Raw genomic sequence first — 22,177 nt, 5'->3', positions numbered from 1 at the left:
ACCTCCCTTCTGTTTCAGCACAGCTTAGCTTCCAAATGGTGAGAAGCCTCAGGCTTTGTCCAAACAAGGCATGCTGGCGTGAGGTTCTCCGTGTCCTGGAAGGAGACCTCATCCATGTATCACATGATCTTTCAAACAAGCAGGTAGTTGGATAATGGCAGTAATCTATGCAGTTATGCCATTATAAAGATCCAGATCGGTCACTTCAGCACATGCTTTCTGATGTCACACAAACACAAACACACATATCTATCTATCTATCTATCTATCTATCTATCTATCTATCTATCTATCTATCTATCTATCTATCTATCTATCTATCTTCCAAACTACCTACCTACCAACCTAACTACCTACCTGCCTCCATCGATCTGCTTACCTCCTGTCCAGATGTGGCTTGTAACGAATGAGGTCATACCAAATGGTGAGAAGCCTCAGGCTTTGGCCAAACAAGGTGTGCTGGAGTGAGGTTCTCCGTGTCTTGGAAGGAGACCTCATCCATGTATCACTTGATCTTTCCAGCAAGCAGGAAGTTAGACAATGGCAGTAATCCTGCATTACCTGCCTTCTGTTTCCGCACAGCTTATCTTCCAAATGGTGAGAAGCCTTAGGCTTTGTCCAAACCAGGCGTGCTGGCGTAAGGTTCTCCGTGTCCTGGAAGGAGACCTCATCCATGTATCACTTGATGTTTCCAGCAAGCAGGTAGTTAAGACAATGGCAGTAATCCAGCACTACCTCCCTTCTGTTTCAGCACAGCTTAGCTTCCAAATGGTGAGAAGCCTCAGGCTTTGTCCAAACAAGGCATGCTGGCGTGAGGTTTTCCGTGTCCTGGAAGGAGACCTCATCCATGTATCACATGATCTTTCAAACAAGCAGGTAGTTAGATAATGGCAGTAATCTATGCAGTTAGGCCATTATAAAGATCCAGATCGGTCACTTCAGCACTTGCTTTCTGATGACACACAAACACAAACACATATCTATCTATCTTCCAAAAAATATTTGTTTTTTAACCGTTAAGTATGGTCATCTTTGCCCTATTGGGAACATGCAGAATCTCATGTCTATTCCTAAAGTTGGGTTGGGTTGGGAGCTGGGTCAAAATAGGTAAGCAAACTAGGATGACTTTCACCTTGATAGTTTAGCTCACGTGTATTCCTAACCAAATTGCACAGTAGGGGGTGAGAACGAGTTTTCAAACCGGTGAATTACCACCCACAACAAATCGTACATGTGCTTACATGGATGCAGCCACTTCATTTCAAATATTTCTTAGGGCACGAAAATGTCAGTGCGAAAAAATTACAAAATAAATCGTTCGGCTTGATTGGTGAGTTTTCCAGTAATGAAGCTGGATATCCTGATCGCTAAGAAACTACTAGTTACCTAATTTAACGACAGCTAAATTGACAAGTTACTATCAAAATGTCTAGTTAATACAGATATACATGTGTACATATTAATATTGGTTACCTTGTTTGTTTTGAGTGAATGATATTGTTAGATACGTTATATCGCATATAAATCAGGCCACACCACTAGCGTCCATTCTGTTTACAGTAACCAAGGTGTTACCCTAGCAACCACCTCAAGGTCACTGGACAACACTCACGTGGAATCACTACGTAATCCATCGTGTAGCACGTGAGAGACGTTCCACAACCACCCTGGCCGATAACTGAAAACCCGCTAAGTAGAAACGGGACATTTATTTAAGTATTCATACACTATATTAAGGCTTTATAAACCCACCCCACAATTTTACGCTACATAAACCCTTCCCATTCCTATATATATATATTTGTATGTGTGTGAATATATACTGTATATGAATCTATACATGACACGTAGTGTATATGACAGCTTTTATTGTCATATGGACAATATTACTTCCAACAATAATATGATTAAAAAGCCACATAGTGGCATAACAAAATAACTAGCAAACTTAACAACTTGACCCTGACAAAATACAGGGGAAAAACAACTGGAAAGCTACTAAAACCTACATTGTTAACCTCTGCAGCTTTTCTTTTTTCTCTCTCAGCTTTTCAGTGCCACCCTTACGTTTTGTACTTTGTTTAGACCCTGGCTTAGACTGCTCCATCTTTACCGCAATGCGGACTGGAGCGGGGGAGGTAATAACACCGTTAAACAGCAGCGTGACTACGGGCCGGGGCCGCAGTGCGCGGCAATGGCTCCTCCACGGGCTGAGTTAAACCACCGGCGGCCGGCGGGCACTAACCCATTGCCCCACCGGGGAAATCCCCGGTAGTAATGTATGCCAGTCCGGCAATAGACAGGGGTGTACCAGAATGAGCACCTCACCAAAAAGAACGCAGACATTGCCAGACAAGCAAGAACACTCAATACAAAATAAAATACAATCAACATGGACAAGGACCTGTAAAGTAATGATAGGCTACGGCTAAACGAAACACCAAAAGAAGCAAAGGTCATTATGATGAGAGCTAAAATACTTGAATCAGTATATATAAGCATGACAGGATAAATTTAGTTATTTCCATATGGAGACTTGTACTGGATTGGATTCGCAACAAATGAAAGTGAATAACAAGTATTATTCATATCCATTCAATGAAATTGACGAGGAAGAGTTTGAGCACATTATCAAAAACTGTGGTTGATCATGCAAATAGACAGTATGGTAAAGGTGAAATTTAGAATCTTAACACTACTGACCATATGGAATATAAAATATGAGTTTGGAAATTACATTGATTCAGAAAACAACTTCTACAATAACAAAAATAACTCATGTGAGTATTACACCAATGAACAGTTCAATAGTAAGGTCAACATGGAAGGTGCTTTTTCTATAATACACTTCAATAGCAGAAGTCTTAACAAAAACTTTCTAAAATAAAAGAGTATTTGAATAAATTGAATAAGTTTAATATCATTGCAGTATCTGAAACGTGACTTGAACACAATAAAGAGTTTGCTGTAGGGCTGGAAGGATATGAACTGTTTACAGTTAACAAGGGTTAATAAAGTAGGAGGAGTTGCTCTCTATGTTGATACAGCTTTACGATGTAATATGGTCACAGGCCACATGCAATAGACAATATAATGGAGTGCATAATGATAGAAATTAGTTTAGAAAAAAACTAAAAATATTTTAATTAGTTGTGTATATAGAACACCAGGAACCTGCCTTGACATATTCAGTGATAGATTGGAAGGTATACTGGATCAGTTGAAAAAAGAACAAATTATACAAATTATATATGGGGATTTTAACATTGATTTATTAAATCCAAATGGCATTAAAATACAATAAACTTCATCAATACACTGTATAGCAACAGTTTACTCCCTGTAATCATAAAACCAACCAGAATAACACACACTGCAACACTAATTGACAACATATGAACAAACAAAATAGAAGCTAGAACAGTTGGTGGACTGCTCATAATAGACATCAGTGATCACCTTCCAGTCTTTGCAGTCTTTCAAAACAAGTTTATAGTAAAAAAAAAAAAAAAGAAAACGGGCCAAAAACCCTTAAATTAGTTAGACATAGAACTCCAAAAACTATCAGAGCTCTCAAGGTGGAGCTAATGAAACAAGATTGGATAGAAGTATATAAAATAATGATCCAGATAAGGCATATGGGGTTTTTCTGTCCATACTAACAGGGTTATATGAAAAAAGGTCCTTCAAGAAAAAAAAACAAATTAAGGAACAAATATGAGGGAAAGCCATGGATAACAAAGTGGATTGCAAATGCATGCAAAGTGAAAAAATTATTATATAATATATTTTTTAAATAAAGAACAAAAGAAGCAGAATACAAATATAAGAGGTACAAAAATAAATTAATAAGTATTATGAGACTTAGTAAAGATTGCTATCAGAAAGTACTGGAGCAGTGTAGGAGTAACATGCAAGGAATATGGAAAGTTCTTAATAGCATAATTAGAAAAGGTGATGGAAAAACAAGTAACCCTAATTATTTTGTAAAAGAAAACCATACAATTATAAATAAAACAAAAGATATTTCCAATGAATTTAATGATTATTTTGTAAATGTAGGATATAATTTAGCAAAATAGATTGTGGAACCTAAAATAAAGGGAATAAAATATGACATAATTCCTAAAAACCCTCACTCCATTTTTATCAGGGGAACAGAAGAAAAAGAAATACTTGAAATTGTTAACAAATGCAAAAATAAAAAGTCTTTTTTTTATCAAAGTTCATGGTATTGGTAACGGCAAATCAGGAATTAAGCAAAACTTAGGATAGGTGATGTTGAAATTGAAAGAGTGTATGAAAGTAAATTTTTAGATGTGATAATTGATCAGAAGTTATGCTGGAAACCACACATAAATAATGTAAAAATTAAAATGTCCAGAATTATTGCAATACTGTGACGCTCGAAGGAAGGAGGCACGACGAGCGTCGAACGGTGCAACACACAACGTTTAATTTACACAAAATAATGTTAAGCTCAGTGCGGAGTGCAAGCACATCCACACGACACTTACACAGGCACGGAACATTAAATAAGTGATTAACACATACCCTCGTGATCACGACACAAGGCACAGGTGAGACTACGAACACGCTCACAAACGACCCACACCCACGGAACTACAGACATGGACATAACTGCACGCAGACGACATAGCGACACGCCCACAGGGAAGGGAACAAAAACTGTATAAAATCAAACATATTTTAAATCAAAATTCACTATTTATACTGTACTGTTCTTTCATAATTCCATACATGACCTATTGTGTGGAGGAATGGGGAAACTCATATAAAACTAACACACATCCAATTTTCATGCTACAGAAAAAAGCAATACCAATTATCAACCAAGCAGAATTTAATGATTCAACAAACAAACTGTTTCTTAACCCTCCTATCGTGTTGTGGGTCAATTTGACCCGTTTCAAAGTTTGAAGATGTAGGAAAACTATTTAAAATAATTTTTTCAGTATGAAACTTCTTCTGCTTGGGTTAATTAGTGTAATCAACATATTATATGAAAATAATTCATGTCAGTTATTTGCAACCACCCCCTGCATGTTTATATAACATAGATGCTGTTCGGGTCAATTTGACCCTTTTTAAAATTTTTGACCCTTTTTAAAAAAATTTTATTTTTATTTTTTTTATTTGTGTGTGTGTATGTTTGTGTGTGTGTATGTGTGTGTGTGTATGTGTGTGTGTGTGTATGTGTGTGTGTACAATTGTGTGTGTGTTTGTGTGTGTTTGTGTGTGTGTTTGTGTGTGTGTTTGTGTGTGTGTTTGTGTGTGTGTTTGTGTGTTTGAATGTGTGTGTTTGAGTGTGTGTGTTTGAGTGTGTGTGTTTGAGTGTGTGTGTGTTTGAGTGTGTGTTTGAGTGTGTGTTTGTGTGTGTGTATGAGAGTGTGTTTGTGTGTGTGTATGAGAGTGTGTGTTTGTGTGTGTGTATGAGAGTGTGTGTGTTTGTGTGTATGTGTATGTATGTGTGTGTGTGTGTGTGTGTGTGTGTGTGTGTGTGTATGTGTATATGAGAGTGTGTGTGTGTTTGTGTGTGTGTGTTTGTGTGTGTGTGTGTGTTTGTGTGTGTGTGTTTGTGTGTATGTGTGTGTTTGAGTGTGTGTGTGTGTTTGAGTGTGTGTTTGAGTGTCTGTTTGAGTGTGTGTTTGAGTGTGTGTTTGTGTGTGTGTTTGTGTGTGTGTTTGTGTGTGTGTTTGTGTGTGTGTTTGTGTGTGTGTGTGTGTTTGTGTGTGTGTGTGTGTGTGTGTGTTTGTGTGTATGAGAGTGTGTGTTTGTGTATGTGTTTGTGTGTGTGTTTGTGTGTATGTATATGTGTGTGTGTGTGTGTGTGTGTGTGTATGTGTGTATGAGAGTGTATGTGTGTTTGTGTGTGTTTGTGTGTATGTTTGTGTGTGTGTGTCTGTGTATGTGTGTGTATGTGTGTGTGTGTATGAGAGTGTGTTTGTGTGTATGTGTGTTTGTGTGTGTGTGTGTGTGTGTGTATGTGTGTGTGTGTGTGTGTTTGTGTGTGTGTGTTTGTGTGTATGTGTGTTTTTGTGTGTGTATGTGTGTGTGTATGTGTGTGAGTGTGTGTGTATAAGTGTATGAGAGTGTTGTGTGTGTTTGGTATCACACACAACATGGAAATTTTCACATTTTTATGAAAAACGATCCTAATTGAACCATTACCTGTTACAAGTAAGGAACACCATTGCACTAAATATTGATAGAATAATTAGTAATGTAGTTAGTAATTAAATATTCACACTGTTTGTTAGGATTTTTTTGGTTTCAGACATCTTTTGAACAATTAAACATGCACCAGGGTTAAAGTGACCCTAAAAAGTACGGCTGTTTGAAAAGGATGCACATAATAGGAGGGTTAAAGTACATGCTCTGAAATTTATTGATTTAGTCGACTTACACATTGCACATATAATGTAAAGGGTACAAAAATTCACTTCCTAACTGTATTCAGAGGCTATTTGAAATTACAGACAATAAATATTAGCTTAGGGCAGGGGCGGACTGGCATACATTACTACCGGGGATTTCGCGGGTGGGCCAATGGGTTAGTGCCCGCCGGCCGCCGGTGGTTTAACTCAGCCCGTGGAGGAGCCACTGCCGCGCACTGCGGCCCCGGCCCGTAGTCACGCTGCTGTTTAACGGTGTTATTACCTCCCCCGCTCCAGTCAGGCAAACCTGCTCAGCGCGCGGCCGCGGACTGATCCTGTAAACACATGAACGAGTTGGACCGCGGCCGCGCGCTGGGCCAGCTGATGCGGGCTGACGGTATGCAGCGGAGATCAGAAAAAAACAAGTTGTCCCAGAAAATCCGGGCCGAACTACGAAAATATACAGCAGCTGTGTCACTTATTAATACAACGAACTGGGAAAGCCTTGTCCATACTAATGCCACATTAATTATATCTCCCTGTTTGTATCCCACCAGTAACAAGTCAAGAGAGAGACGCCAGTTGCACACTGACACTGCTGAGGGCCTAACTCATCATATTATCCCTCCGCGACACGGTTCACACTGCAGTCTAAGCCAGGGTCTAAACAAACTACAAAACGTAAAGGTGGCGCTGAAAAGCTGAGAGAGAAAAAAGAAAAGCTGCAGAGGTTACTCACTGTTGTTCCCCTGTATTTTGTCAGGATCAAGTTGTTAAGTTTGTTAGTTATTTTGTTATGCCACTGTGTGGCTTTTTAATCATATTATTGCTGGAAGTAATATTGTCCATATGACAATAAAAGCTGTTATATACACTACGTGCCTGGAAGCTCTGTCAGGAACTCCCAGGCCACTTTTTCTCCCCAGTCCGCCCCTGTTCAGAGGCTATTTGAAATTAGAGACAATAAATATAAGCTTAGGGCAACAAGTATGTTTGAAAAAAAATAAGCGAGGACTAACATTCTCACATTCTATATGCCAAAGCAAAGTCAAGAAATGAATAAAACGAACAAACAAAAAAACACATATATAATCACTGTTCAGATTTATAGAAGTTCAATCAATCAATCAATCAAATGTTATTTATATAGCGCTTTTTACAACAGTTGTTGTCACAAAGCAGCTTTACAAGTGCCGAGTCCTAGCCCCCAGTGAGCAAGCCAAAGGCGACAGTGGCAAGGAAAAACTCCCTAAAAGTTCACTACCTTACTCTTGTAATTTTTAAAAATTATTTGCTTAGTGAACTATACATTTTCAATTCCTTGCTGCACTATTCCACAAAGTTAACCCCCTGACTGATACACCCCTATATTTTATATTAGTCCTTACTAATATGTTAAAGCTTCAGTCTATATCTTATCGGTTTAAATTTTTTTTAATTAAATTTTATATATATTTTTAAATTTATTTATTGTTTATGTCATATAACCGAAATAAACTTCTAATTCAATTCTAATTGAATTCACATCGTATTTAGGTAAATATACGTGTTTAAACAGTCTTACCAGGAATGAACTTGTGCCATCTCTGGTCAATATTATAGTGGACGCAGTTGTTTCCACACGGGAATATGACTGTTTGATCATCAGATTATTTGTACGAACGCCAAATATGAAGTGGGACTGTGTGCCACAACTGCTAACTTTGCAGTCTGAAAAGAAACGATAAAATACACTTTCACAACAAACAATTGCTACATCGTAAAAACAACTAACGATACATTTCAAATATTTCTTAGGGCACGAAAATGTCAGTGCGAAAAAATTACAAAATAAATCGTTCGGCTTGATTGGTGAGTTTTCCAGTAATGAAGCTGGATATCCTGATCGCTAAGAAACTACTAGTTACCTAATTTAACGACAGCTAAATTGACAAGTTACTATCAAAATGTCTAGTTAATACGGATATACATGTGTACATATTAATATTGGTTACCTTGTTTGTTTTTAAGTGAATGATATTGTTAGATACGTTATATCGCATATAAATCAGGCCACACCACTAGCGTCCATTCTGTTTACAGTAACCAAGGTGTTACCCTAGCAACCACCTCAAGGTCACTGGACAACACTCACGTGGAATCACTACGTAATCCATCGTGTAGCACGTGAGAGACGTTCCACAACCACCCTGGCCGATAACTGAAAACCCGCTAAGTAGAAACGGGACATTTATTTAAGTATTCATACACTATATTAAGGCTTTATAAACCCACCCCACAATTTTACGCTGCATAAACCTTTCCCATCCCGTTAATAACCATTCCCACACTGTTATGTGCCTGTAGGGTTGCCACCTTTCACAAGTCAAAATGACGGAGGCCCACCACAGGCCGTGACCAACAAGCAGGGTTACCAGGTCCTACAAAAATATCCCGCACAAAGTCAGTGTAAAACCCGCCCTTCAGCAGCCTAAACTAGCCCAAAGCCCAAAGCCCAAAGTTATTGACGGGGAAGGGGGGTGGCGAGTGTTTAAAATGGAGACAAATTAAGTATTATATCGCGAATTATTCTTTGTGTTGACTTGTAACTCCCACGGTGGCCCAACTCAAAAGTAGCCCAAAAAACCGCACCCCGCCACCCCAGAATTTTTACCCGCGGCTGGATTTTCAAACAAGTCCAATTTGGCGTGAAAACCGCGAACCTGGCAACTATGCCAACAAGTTGCCAGACTAGCAATTTATGTTGTTTTTTTTGTAAAGGGGTGATCAAGAAAGCAATTAGTCATGAATTAAATTAAATACTTTTACATTTTTTACTTAAAAATAAAGTGCAATGAACTTTTAAAATATAAACTAAAGAAGTTGAGAACTGCATTTAACGGTATATAACTTTTATTTAAAAAATGTGTAAATGTGTGTGTCGTGGAAATTTCCTGAAAATAGATGAGGACGTGGTTAAAAGAGTTTTATTACATAAGTAAAAAGTGTGAGAGTCTCGTCTAGAACAAGAACTCTGAGGAGAGAGGGCAGTCCAATATCCTTCATTCTGTTGTAATCACATGTTCACAGTACATTTGGGCAATATAAACATGCATTAAATAAAAGCATTTGACATTTCCAGCAAGCCTGTTCCAAAAAGGCACACACCATGTCTGGACCCTTTTTAGGGTTGCTCAAGCACACCTAAAATGAGTGTGAAGTCTTTTTTAATCGACATTTGTTTCTAATAAGTAGAATAAATGTTTAAACCATAGAAAATATATGACTATATATATTATAGATTATATATATGATTATATATAATATATGATTAAATATAGAGTTTAACAAAACAACCCCCCAACTCCTTACTAAAAAACATGTGCAGTACGTTTTAGAAATAGTGACATGTATGGCAGGTTGCTCCAACTTCACCATATACAATTCTGATGCCCTCTGCACTATAGGAACAAATATTCCCAACTTTTCCACTGAGAAAGTAATTATAAGCATCCAAATTGCAGTAAGCTTTCACTGCCTCTCTGGTGTGAACACACTGTTTCAGCAACATAGTGATGATACACATCTGGGTTTGTCACTTCAGATAAACATTTGGATTCTTCATGTCTGAGACTCAGTTTTGTTTTCTTTCATCTCTGTGATCTCCCATCAAATTCTGTCTTCATATGGGACACCCAGCAAGACCCTGGAAGAGAGTGGACATCCCTGTTCCTCTTTCCCCAACTGACTGATATTTGTGGAGGAAGTGTGTGTGTGTCAGATCTGTTTGGTTATTTCAGCATTTTTTCCATCAAGTTTGCAGTATTATTCTCACTCAGAAAAGCAATAAAGTACATCGTCCTGGTGTGCTGATTTGTACTCATCCAACATTTGACCAGTTTCTTAAATAGATCAAACTCAATGCAGGCAAATGGAGACATAGCCAGGGGAAGTATCATAATGCATTCACAATACAGTGTAATTCATACTATATAAATGCAAAGACATTCAAGCATGATGCAAGTGTAACAAACTAAAGAAAAAACTAAACACTTAAAACTAAACACACAAACAAGGTCTGTTTGTGTAGTATTGCTTTTAATCTGTCAATAGAGCATTTACAGACGTTCCGAAGAGTCAAAAACACCACCATGGTTTCCATGGAGTCCCAGTTAAAACACTTATGCATATTTCACATCAGCTTTAGTCACATATTAAAAATACATTGAAATTTCAGGCCTAATATTTTTACAGGAATCCAAAACACACATTAACTTGTATGTTTACTTTACAAGCAAGTGTAGTCCATGCTTTCTGTAGGTCATGGAATAGAGGTGATGCTGAGATTCTAAGGAAGGTGTCATGTCGAGCCCCGCCTCCCTGTCAATCATGTATCACTTTTTAGTCTGTTCAGTCACGCCCCGTGTTACTTCCTCTTCAGCTGTGTCTCATTTGTAATTTAGATCTGGTATTTAAACATTGGTGTTCAGTCTTTGTGGGTTATTGTAAGGTGATGGTGCATATTATAGTGAAACTTATTGTGAAAGTGTGACGCGGGGGTAGAGACAGCAGGAGGATGAGGCTGCGAGCAAAAGGCTTTATTATCCATGAAGGTAACAAAAATACTCAGGCCACTTGGCAGAAGAAAGACAACAGAATACTTAAGCAGACGAAGGTAAGTAAGGCTTCCAGGCACGTATAGCAGGTCCAGTGAAGAGCAGACGTTTCCCACGTAGCGAGGCGAAGGCTGCAGGTTGTATGCGTAGCACTGGACGGCGCGACCTGTCACAGAATAATCCACCATTAAAGGACAGTGAGGGAGCCTTACAAGCTGAGACATTATCAGGAAGAGGATTACGGTTATCTTCCAATGTGTATCTTGTGTGAGGACTTGATTAAACAGATTAAGGATGGTGAACCGTTTGAGCTACCCTCTTCGATTTGTCCCTCCCACGAGTTCAATGAGGAGGATAATTAGGAGAGGTTCATTCTCCAGATTTTAGTTTTTTTGGCCTTGTCTCAGCCGAGAGAGGAAATGAACACCCTCGATGGGATTTTTGAACTTCTTAGAGCATGATTTGGCAAGAGTGGATCCACTGTTGATGATTTTGAACTTGGTGCATTCTCTGCTCCCGAGGTAGTTCATTTTCCACCTAGAGCACTCAGAGAGGAAGTCTCAGCACAGGCACCAGTACCCAAGAAGGTTACCACAGCCCCAACTACTAAGAGACCTGCTACAAGGACAAAGCAGCAGGACATTAATATGGCTGTTCAGTACGAGCCTACAGTTTGCTGCTCCAAATCTGTTGTGGTACAGTGTCCACCAAAGGCCAGCCGACGAGTGTCTGCGGCTATACAATGCAGCCCCGACCTGCTAACAAGTGTCTACAGCAATACAGTGCTCAGTAGGACCTGTTACGGCTCATGTGCCCCTGGTGGCACCCCTAGAATCCCCAGAGGTACCAAAACATTTTTGGGGGTATGGGGCATATTTGTATATGTGGTTTTTCATATATTCACCTCTGTATTATTATCCGGTAACATTTGTCATGTTCCAATTACCAACTACTATATCTTATGTGCTGATCCATTTACACTAACAAACTGACATCAGTCTTAACCAAGCAGGGACACTGATGCATTTGAATACTCAAGTTAGCCTGCTGGCCATGAAGAGTGAAAACATAAAGAAACAAAAATCATTCATGACTGACGAGGAAAGGTTCAAACGTCTGTGCTCAGAGTCTCCCACTACTGTTTACTGCAGATCACATGTAGACTGTCCAACATGCTTCATTCTGTACTAATGCAGTGCAGTATTAATGCAATACAGAAAATGTACAGTTACCTAGAACTATAGCTAGAAGCATCAGACTTCCCCACACTGAGCAGTGTTATGGCTTCATTCCTGTGTGAATGCGCTGGTGCAGTTGAAGACTTCTCTGTATAGTAAAACTCTTCCCACACTCTGAGCAGTGATATGGCTTCTCTCCTGTGTGAATGCGCTGGTGTGCGTGGAGATGACTCTGTTGAATAAAACTCTTCCCACACTCTGAGCAGTGATATGGCTTCTCTCCTGTGTGAATGCGCTGGTGTGCGTGGAGATGACACTGTTGAATAAAACTCTTCCCACACTCTGAGCAGTGATATGGCTTCTCTCCTGTGTGAATACGCTGGTGCAGTTGAAGACTTCTCTGTATAGTAAAACTCTTCCCACACTCCGAGCAGTGATGTGGCTTCTCTCCTGTGTGAATACGCTGGTGCAGTTGAAGACTTCTCTGTATAGTAAAACTCTTCCCACACTCTGAGCAGTGATATGGCTTCTCTCCTGTGTGAATGCGCTGGTGCAGTTGAAGACTTCCCTGTCTAGTAAAACTCTTCCCACACTCCGAGCAGTGATATGGCTTCTCTCCTGTGTGAATGCGCTGGTGCAGTTGAAGACTTCCCTGTCTAGTAAAACTCTTCCCACACTCCGAGCAGTGATGTGGCTTCTCTCCTGTGTGAATACGCTGGTGCAGTTGAAGAGTTCTCTGTATAGTAAAACTCTTCCCACACTCTGAGCAGTGATATGGCTTCTCTCCTGTGTGAATGCGCTGGTGCAGTTGAAGACTACCCTGTCTAGTAAAACTCTTCCCACACTCTGAGCAGTGATGTGGCTTCTCTCCTGTGTGAATACGCTGGTGCAGTTGAAGACTTCTCTGTCTAGTAAAACTCTTCCCACACTCTGAGCAGTGATATGGCTTCTCTCCTGTGTGAATACGCTGGTGCAGTTGAAGACTTCTCTGTCTAGTAAAACTCTTCCCACACTCTGAGCAGTGATACGGCTTCTCTCCTGTGTGAATGCGCTGGTGCAGTTGAAGACTTCTCTGTATAGTAAAACTCTTCCCACACTCTGAGCAATGATATGGCTTCTCTCCTGTGTGAATGTGCTGGTGTGCGGTGAGATTACTCTGTTGAATAAAACTCTTCCCACACTCTGAGCAGTGATGTGGTTTCTCTCCTGTGTGAATGCGCTGGTGCCGTTGAAGATTTCCCTGAGTAGTAAAACTCTTCCAACACTCTGAGCAGTGATACGGCTTCTCTCCTGTGTGAATGCGCTGGTGCAGTTGAAGACTTCTCTGTATAGTAAAACTCTTCCCACATTCGGAGCAGTGATATGGCTTCTCTCCTGTGTGAATGCGCTGGTGTGCGTTGAGATTACTCTGTTGAATAAAACTCTTCCCACACTCTGAGCAGTGATATGGCTTCTCTCCTGTGTGAATGCGCTGGTGCAGTTGAAGACTTCTCTGTATAGTAAAACTCTTCCCACACTCTGAGCAGTGATATGGCTTCTGTCCTGTGTGAACGCGCTGGTGTTGCTGGAGATGACTGTGTTTAGTAAAACTCTTTCTACACTCTTTCTTTTTTTTTTTGTAGCTTTTCTCCTTTTCCATGTTTACTGATTTCAGCAGTCTGACATACTCCTCACAGATAAATGTGTTTATGTAGGTAATGTTTACGTGTTTAGGAAAGTGGACAGCATTAATTCCTAGAGGAAAAAGACATTGCAAATTCATTGTGAGATGAAGCAATCATGATAAAGAACCATTTGGGGTCTGCATAATGCTAAAGACATTCATTCTAAGGAGCCTGTTCAAAGACCCGAAAACACCCAAAACAAACAAGGCAGCAATATGTATCCAAATCCAAAAGGTACAATTGGGCCTACAGGTTACCTGTAGGCTGTGTGTCTGCTTTAAACTGTTGCTTATTTATCTGGATTTTACTGAGAAATGTATCAGTCGCAGGTTTAAAATATAACTCACCTCTTCAGAAGATCTCAAATCTCTCACTGTTAAGACAACTTCAACATTTCCGTAGAACTGAAAATGATTAGAATAAAATAATTTTAAGTTTCCACACTTCACATTTATTAAAAATGACATAAAAAGTAAAACATGCACATGTGATGTAGATCTAACACATCTACTTTATTCAAACTCTTCCTCAACATAGATCTCCATGTCATTTCTTATTAAATGGCATGCCTTTTTTAGTAAAATGGATATTTTATCTCATATTGGCTGTCACTGATAAATAACAATGTATAAACAACCGGAGAAGATGACAGAGGGTTGAAAACTCAAATGCCGATCCCACAGATCACTACAACCTTTGCCAAGACTACATGCACTCAGGGTGTGTTGGGATTTCTTCTCAGGACCCAGGTGGGCCCCAACACCGCCCCGATGAACCAACTGGTTTTGACTGAGTGACCCAAGAAAAGTCTTCACCAAAAGTTCTTTTAGATCAATTTATATGGAATATAAATGAGTATAAAGGAGTCAAAATACACGTGGTACAAACACTTCAGTGCACTGGTGCTAGTTGCCTAGGAATCTACATAACCCAAAAGGATCTCAGCAGTGTCCAAGCGAAGAAGCCTCCTGTGCTGGGCGGTGTCCCCTCTTTCATACCCCTTCTAAGTTTTGATTCTTCTCTAAGTTTCGATAACTCCCCAATTCTGGCTGATCTCCATGAAACCCACCTGCTCCTCTCTCCTTGTCTGCCTGGTTATCTAAAAACTGCTTGCCTCACATCCTGCACTGAATAGGCCCCTTCTGTTCTCCTCAAGGCCACTGAGGCCTCCTTACATCTGCTCTCCCACAGTCTCCCTGAAAAACATTAAGTTGTTCACCTTTAAATTTATTTTTTCTTACAGGTGACAACATTAACATTTGCTCTGAAACGTAGATAAATGGTAAGAATACTGATTTGAAAAAGACAAGGGATCTTGCAGGGTGACTATTTACAAGACTAGATTCCTTTAGAGATCATTTTCTATTGTGCGATGGATACTTACAAATAGAGAAACCGAAACAATGGGAAAATAATCAGAAGGGAGTAAATTACATTTCAATGCAGGGGTGGGGAGACACATTAAACATTTTCTAAAGGAGTTCCTGAGGGGGCGTCAAAGCTTCTCCCAAATGTTGTTATTGTGCTTAGGAAAAGTACACCCGTATATATCTATCTATATGATTTCACCTAAACGTAAAAATACTTCAATGAATAACCAAACTAAATCAAATGTATGTAACATTACAATACATCCACTATAATAGCATAAACTCAATTAAATCGTACAATAAAGCTACTGTAATAAAACCGTACAATATAACTAGCATATAAGCTTTTATCTTTGTTACAGGAACCACTGAGCTACTAAACAAAATAACCAATATTCATATAGTATCAAATAAGTAGCTACGTTATCTGGCTGGGTTAGTTAGCGCTAGAACATCCATTATAAAAACAGTTTAACACGTTGAATTTTCCACTTTGCCAAGACACGAGATTCAACCGTGAGGTAACGGAACGAACAAAATAGTCTGGTTAAGATTTGGTTAAAAGGTGTTAGTGGTACGTATTACTAAGTTAAGTACTTACAGGTCAACCAGTAGTCCAACACTTCCAAACAGGAGACAATAGGCGCAATTCCACTAAACGCCCGATGCTGATATTGAGAATAAGGAAACTTGTGGTCTGTAATGTCCGATGGTGATGGTAGGTAGAGGTGGGCGGATCGATCCAAATATCGATACCAACGCTGGTAATGATTTTGAGCAATACTCGTGTAAAAAGATTAATACTCAATCTTTTTAATAGTGATGGGTCGTACTGTGCCGAGGCTTCGGAGCGTGTGCCGAGAAAACCTTTCGTGAAGCGCGTGTCGAGGCTTGCTTCTTTAAGAACAAGTGACGTCACGGATGACGTGTGAAGCCTCGCCGGTTCAGGAAGTGGTTCGAGTACTGGCGCGATTTCTGAGCATATTTACAGTTTTTCTCAGTCGATTTGGTTCATTTCTCACATCATGATTTACATTGGCATCACAACTAGTGCATTTCTCAAAACAGTGCAAACAGCAAAACTCAATGAAATACCTGCAAAAGCAGATACTTTGTAGTGTCTGTGCCTATGTAATACATTATGTAGTGTTTAAGTTTAAACTAACTGGTCTAAAATTAATTTCTCTTCTTGCTTATGTTCAGTTGAGCAGGACAAAGAGGTTGAAGAATGTGGTTTACATATGGGTTTGGTTTAGGTGAAAAGGGGCCCTAGTCCAGGGGTCAAAGGTCTGGTGGGCCCTTTTCCTGTCTCTGTTTAGACTAAGTATTGAGGCCCTTCTCACCCTACTCGTCTTCCTTTATCAATATATATGATGTGAGGGACTCTACGACTTCTTTGTTTAACTTGTGTATAAATATGAGTGGACATGCAGTGTTCGAGAGAGGAGATTCACAATTGGCCCGAGACCTCTCTCAAGCAAGACCTAGGTGCTTGATTTGATGCTGATCTTTTTTTTACAATAAACTTATTATTGACAACTAAGACAGTGTCGGCGGAGACTTCTTCATTCATCATCACAGCATTGCTAAAGAAGAAAAATACACCTCAACTTCACTCAAAATTCTTTGTTTTTGCCTCAAAAGCTAATTTTTAGGTCAGTCAATTTGTCAGTGCCATCAGAGTATCTAGTAGGCCTATACCATTGCCTATGAACAAGGCAGTCAAAATACTTAGTCATGTTGTCAGTGCAACTATAAGTCACAGTCAGTGTAGATTATATTCTGATGGAAACTAGCTAAGCTTTTGATTTCAAGAACGCTGCACATTCTGTGGTAAATACATGTTACACACATACAAACTTACATGTAACACAGCTACACATCACTGTATGTGGGAGACTGATAGCAAGAAATTGGACTGGATTTGTACAGCAATATTGTTTGACTGTATTGTTCACACTGCAATTTGTTGACAAAAACAAATCTAACTGAAATTCAGAAAAGACAGACAACTGACTGGAAAAACTGCAAAATTAAAAACTTACATTCAAAACAACCTGAGCACATACAGCCTCCTCTTCTTGTGTGATAATGGAACCTCTGCTACCTCTATGAGCTAATCTTGATATCCTATATGGTATAAGAATGCAAAAACACAAAACAAAAATTGAATAACATCAGAATTTACACTACCGTTCAAAAGTTTGGGGTCACCTAGACAATTTTGTGTTTTCCCTGAAATCTCATACTTTTATTTATCAAATGAATTGCAAAATGAATAGAAATATAGTCCAGACAGTGACAAGGTAGAAATAAGGTTTTTTTAAAAAAATAATTTTCTACTTTAAACTTTGCTTTCGTCAAAGAATGCTCCCTTAGCAGCAATTACAGCATTGCAGACCTTTGGCATTCTAGCTGTTAATTTGCTGAGGTAATCTGGAGAAATTTCACCCCATGCTTCCAGAAGCCGCTCCCACAAGTTTGATTGGGTTGATGGGCACTTTTTTCGTACCATACAGCCAAGCTGCTCCCACAACAGCTCAATGGGGTTGAGATCTAGTGACTGCGCTGGCCACTCCATTACCGATAAAACACCAGCTGCCTTCTTCTTCTCTAAATAGTTTGTGCATAATTTGGAGGTGTGCTTTGGGTCATTGTCCTGTTGCAGGATGAAATTGGCTCCAATCAAGCGCTGTCCACAGGGTATGGCATGGTGTTGCAAAATGGAGTGATAGCCTTCCTTATTCAAAATCCCTTTTACCTTGTACAAATCTCCCACTTTACCAGCACCAAAGCAACCCCAGACCATCACATTACCTCCACCATGTTTGACAGATGGTGTCAGGCACTCGTCCAGCATCTTTTCAGTTGTTCTGCGTCTCACAAATGTTCGTTTGTGCGATCCAAACACCTCAAACTTTGATTCGTCTGTCACTTTTTTCCAATCTTCCTCTGTCCAATGTCTGTGTTCTTTTGCCCATATTAATCTTTTTCTTTTATTAGCCAGTCTCAGATAGGGCTTTTTCTTTGCCACTCTGCCCTGAAGGCCAGCATCCCAGAGTCGCCTCTTCACTGTAGACGTTGACACTGGCATTTTGCGGGTACTATTTAATGAAGCTGCCATGCGATTTCTCAAACTTGAGACTCTAATGTACTTGTCTTCTTGCTCAGTTGTGCAGCGGGGCTTTCCACTTCTCTTTCTACTCTGGTTAGAGCCTGTCTGTGCTCTCCTCTGAAGGGAGTAGTACACACCATTGGACGAAATCTTCAGTTTCTTGGCAATGTCTCGCATGGAATAGCCTTCATTTCTCAGAACAAGAATAGACTGTCGAGTTTCAATTGAAAGTTGTATTTTTCTGGCCATTTTGTGGGTTTAATCGAACCAACAATTGTAATACTCCAGATTCTCAACTAGCTTAAAGGAAGGTCAGTTTCATAGCTTCTCTAATCAGCAAAACTGTTTTCAGCTGTGCTAACCTACTTGCACAAGGGTTTTCAAGGGTTTTCTAAATATGCAATAGTCTCCTTACACAGTTAGCAAACACAATGTACCATTAGAACACTGGAGTGATGGTTGTTGGAAATGGGTCTCCATACATCTATGTAGATATTGCATTAAAAACCAGACGTTTACAGCTAGAATAGTCATTTACCACATTAATAATGTATAGAGTGTATTTTTGATGCATTAATGTTAGCTAAATTGTAAAAAAAAAAGATTTTCTTTCAAAAATAAGAACATTTCTAAGTGACCCCAAACTTTTGAACGGTAGTGTATGTCAATGTGCAGCATTACAGCAGAGAGCACATTTATGAATTACAGTACATACATGTTTTCTCTATGAAATGTTTGAATGACTGAAGACAGTTGTTCTTCCAATATTCAGCTGCACCCAACGACCAGAGCCGTATAGAGAGAGAGTCGCGACAACGGAAGTTCAAAACGCTTGATGGTCACGTGATTCACGGAGCCTTCAGATAGTTCCAGGAAGTTCAATTTGAGCGCATAAACACACAGACAGAACTGAGATTTGAGGATTATTTTGACCTTACAGCGACCAAATTTAGGCTAATGTGAGAGCACATTGCTGTTTAATGCTTTGATTGTTTTATAATTGTTATATATTACGTTCATTTATATATTTAGAGGGACAGGAAGGGGTGAGAAATTCAGATCAGATTAAATTTCCAATATTAACATATCTTTAAATCATGGTGATTTCTGTAATCCCATGGTATTGGGGACCTAAGTAATCTAAATGACTAATGTACATTTTCTGACTTTCAGATACGACAGAAGGAAATTCTTTGACTTCATTGTGCAGAAATCTGCTTTAAAAGGGTACATTAAAACACATTACATTTACATCCAGACAGTATATGACGTATTAAAATACATTGATAAATTATATATAGCTTGTCTTTTTAATACACACTTATTTGCAGCAATTAATTCATTAAATAAATCTGTAATAATCTCAAATATGAATATCATGTCAAGCAGTTTTTGTGTGTCCTTTCCTCCGTGTTGTTAGTGTAGTGTCCACCATGGTTTGCTGTGCTGCATGGGGATGCTCCAATCGATCGGAGAAAGGAGCAAAAATGTATGGTTTCCCCACTGATATTGAGAGGAGAAAAAAATGGTTGTCTCAACTCAGCAGGAGCAATCTTACCCTCACTAAAGATTACAATAGCAAAAAAATATGTGAGGTAATCATCAAACACTGCATTTGCACTTTTCACAATAAACACACTATTGGAAAGCTTAATGCCTGATTTATTAAAATACAGAATAGTGAACAAAAAAAAAAACAGACTCCAGACAGACTCGGGTGCAGGGTGAGGGTGCTATCTAGTTGCAGGCTCCATTGAATCCCCTATGGTTCTTTGGCCTAAAGAGAGAGAGGAGAAAAAGACAGGAGAAAATGATTATTATGAGTATTGATGTGATATGAATTTGAACTTGTTGCACACCCTTGGTTGTTTTTTATACGTGTAATGAGTGTATACGTATCCAGTAAGTGTTCTCTAATACTGTTAATACTAATACTAATACTAATATTAATACTTAATCTAATAATAATCTAATAATAATAATAATCTAATACTTGCTGGCTACATCGTCCACAAGGTCATCAGGTTTGCCAGCATCTGTGAAAAATGCTAAATTGCAGCACAGCACAGTGATGACAGTCCTGCTGGAGAAAACAGCATCTTATTGAACTTAAAAGAGTTCAAGGCAGGTGCTCTTTGTCATCCGTCCCAAGACGCATATGATTTCATTCACCAAATTGAGGAACTATTTAGGACCAAGACTGGTTCCTCCCTCATGGAACTCCCCAATGCAGTGAGTGTCTTGGAGAAACAAGCTCAGGCACTTTGCAGTAAGCTTCCAGCTTGCTGTGAAGTACAAGACAAAATCATGAAAAGATTCATACGGCTGAGGTTGAGAATTGAGGCAGCAACAATACGAAATGACAGAAAGAAGAAACAGTTAAAAGATGGTCATTTTGGAAGCAAGAGCCAATCCAGAAAGTTGAAAAACAACTCCTGTAGCCAAGCTTAAAAATCCGTCAACCCCTAAACAGCTCCAAATGTGCCATCAAGCCCATTAGTCACTCCAACAGAAACATTTGGACTAATCATTGCTCCTACAAGTGCTCCAGCCCCCCAGCTAACATCACTACTCCTACACTCCTACAGCCAACATACGGCAGTGTAATAAACATTGATTTCTTATTGCTATTTGAAACTTACCTTGTTGTGTTTTCAATCTCATCATGGTCAGCACCCAATTATCCCACAGCAGGCAACTAATATACACTAACAAGATAAATTAAATACAACATAAATAATACAATACAAGTCTAGTATGGTTACATATGATTACATATATTATACTGTACTATAACATTTTAGTATGTTGTATTCCTCTTTAGTCTTGTAAGATTCATTGATCAAAACTGCCACCCAGTTTCAACTTACCTTGTGTTTTCAATCTCTCTTGATGACCTTCTCTCTCCCTTTGCCATCAATACAAAGTCTGCTGAGCATAATACAGATAATAGTCAACAGAATAACAAAACCTACAAACACTTGATCTATAAATCACACTGTTGTGTACTATTTAGAAGTCTTAAATATGCATTCTAGTCAATATCATCAATGATGTATCAAAAGAATGGCTCTCCTCGTTATTGTGCGTTATCTTAACGTTAGCTGGTACTCCAAAATGGATATCCTCATTTCACCTCCTCGACCCAACACACTCTACAATCACACTCAAATGTTATATTTAACTAATACTAGCTACCCCGCAAAAACATCACGTTTAGGTGAGATGGCATTAAGAGAGGAATTTACTATTAATAGGCTGTCAGTCGTTAATGTGAAATATCGCTAACCATATTCGCGTTGTCTTAGCATAGATTTAGTTCCCTAAATCTGCTTATTAAGAGGTGGATAATTCACTAAAATGTTTTAATGCACATTTTAATGCACATATTAATTTGATTCTGATGTCCTTATAATACACAATCTGATTTTTTAAGCGTACTAACCTGTAAAAGTGTATCACAGATGGTCCACTGCTCCAGTTTGAATGCGCTGCTCGTATTTGCTGCTAACTTCCGGGAACTATTGACAGGCTCCACGATCCGCCATTGCTGTAAAAAACTGGTCCATTGGAGTGAACGGAGTTGACGCGACTCTCTCTCTATACGGCTCTGCCAACGACCAGCTTCATCCATTGTAAGACCATGACTTACATGTAAAACATGGTCCACAATTGTTACACTTATTTCATTGTTTTGTCCCCTCAGCCTTACACCACAGGCTTACCCCTCTACACCACACAGTCTTACTCCTCTTCTTGGCTGTTCACCCTATACATGGCCTTCTCTTTCCATTATGAGACTTTGTGATACTGCAGTGTTTAGCGTCTATAAATGTTTACCAATTACAGTAACGGTT

General features: G+C 39.2%; 1 protein-coding gene and 1 long non-coding RNA gene across 2 annotated transcripts; both read right to left on the bottom strand.

The window, feature by feature from the left end:
• Window positions 1-398: 398 nt before the first annotated feature.
• LOC143509712 (uncharacterized) lies at window positions 399-8,465 on the bottom strand. Its single transcript, XR_013129745.1, has 3 exons — window positions 8,393-8,465; window positions 7,963-8,108; window positions 399-828 (listed from the first exon to the last, which is right to left on the bottom strand). It is a non-coding gene; the product is annotated as an uncharacterized LOC143509712 (long non-coding RNA).
• Window positions 8,466-11,892: 3,427 nt separating this feature from the next.
• LOC143509711 (uncharacterized) lies at window positions 11,893-16,088 on the bottom strand. The gene is made up of 3 exons (XM_076998546.1): window positions 15,807-16,088; window positions 14,183-14,239; window positions 11,893-13,905 (listed from the first exon to the last, which is right to left on the bottom strand). The coding sequence occupies exon 3, from the start codon at window positions 13,808-13,810 to the stop codon at window positions 12,272-12,274; it is 1,539 nt and encodes a 512-aa protein (XP_076854661.1). The 5' UTR covers window positions 13,811-13,905; window positions 14,183-14,239; window positions 15,807-16,088; the 3' UTR covers window positions 11,893-12,271.
• Between the last annotated feature and the right edge of the window lie 6,089 nt (window positions 16,089-22,177).

The sequence above is a fragment of the Brachyhypopomus gauderio genome, chromosome 3, assembly GCF_052324685.1.
Source record: "Brachyhypopomus gauderio isolate BG-103 chromosome 3, BGAUD_0.2, whole genome shotgun sequence".
NCBI lineage: Eukaryota > Metazoa > Chordata > Actinopteri > Gymnotiformes > Hypopomidae > Brachyhypopomus > Brachyhypopomus gauderio.
This window is presented reverse-complemented; position numbering and strand designations above follow the sequence as displayed.

Excerpts from the sequence above, each read along its gene's own strand:
- LOC143509711 (XM_076998546.1), bottom strand. The coding sequence starts at position 13,810 with ATGGAAAAGGAGAAAAGCTACAAAAAAAAAAAGAAAGAGTGTAGAAAG.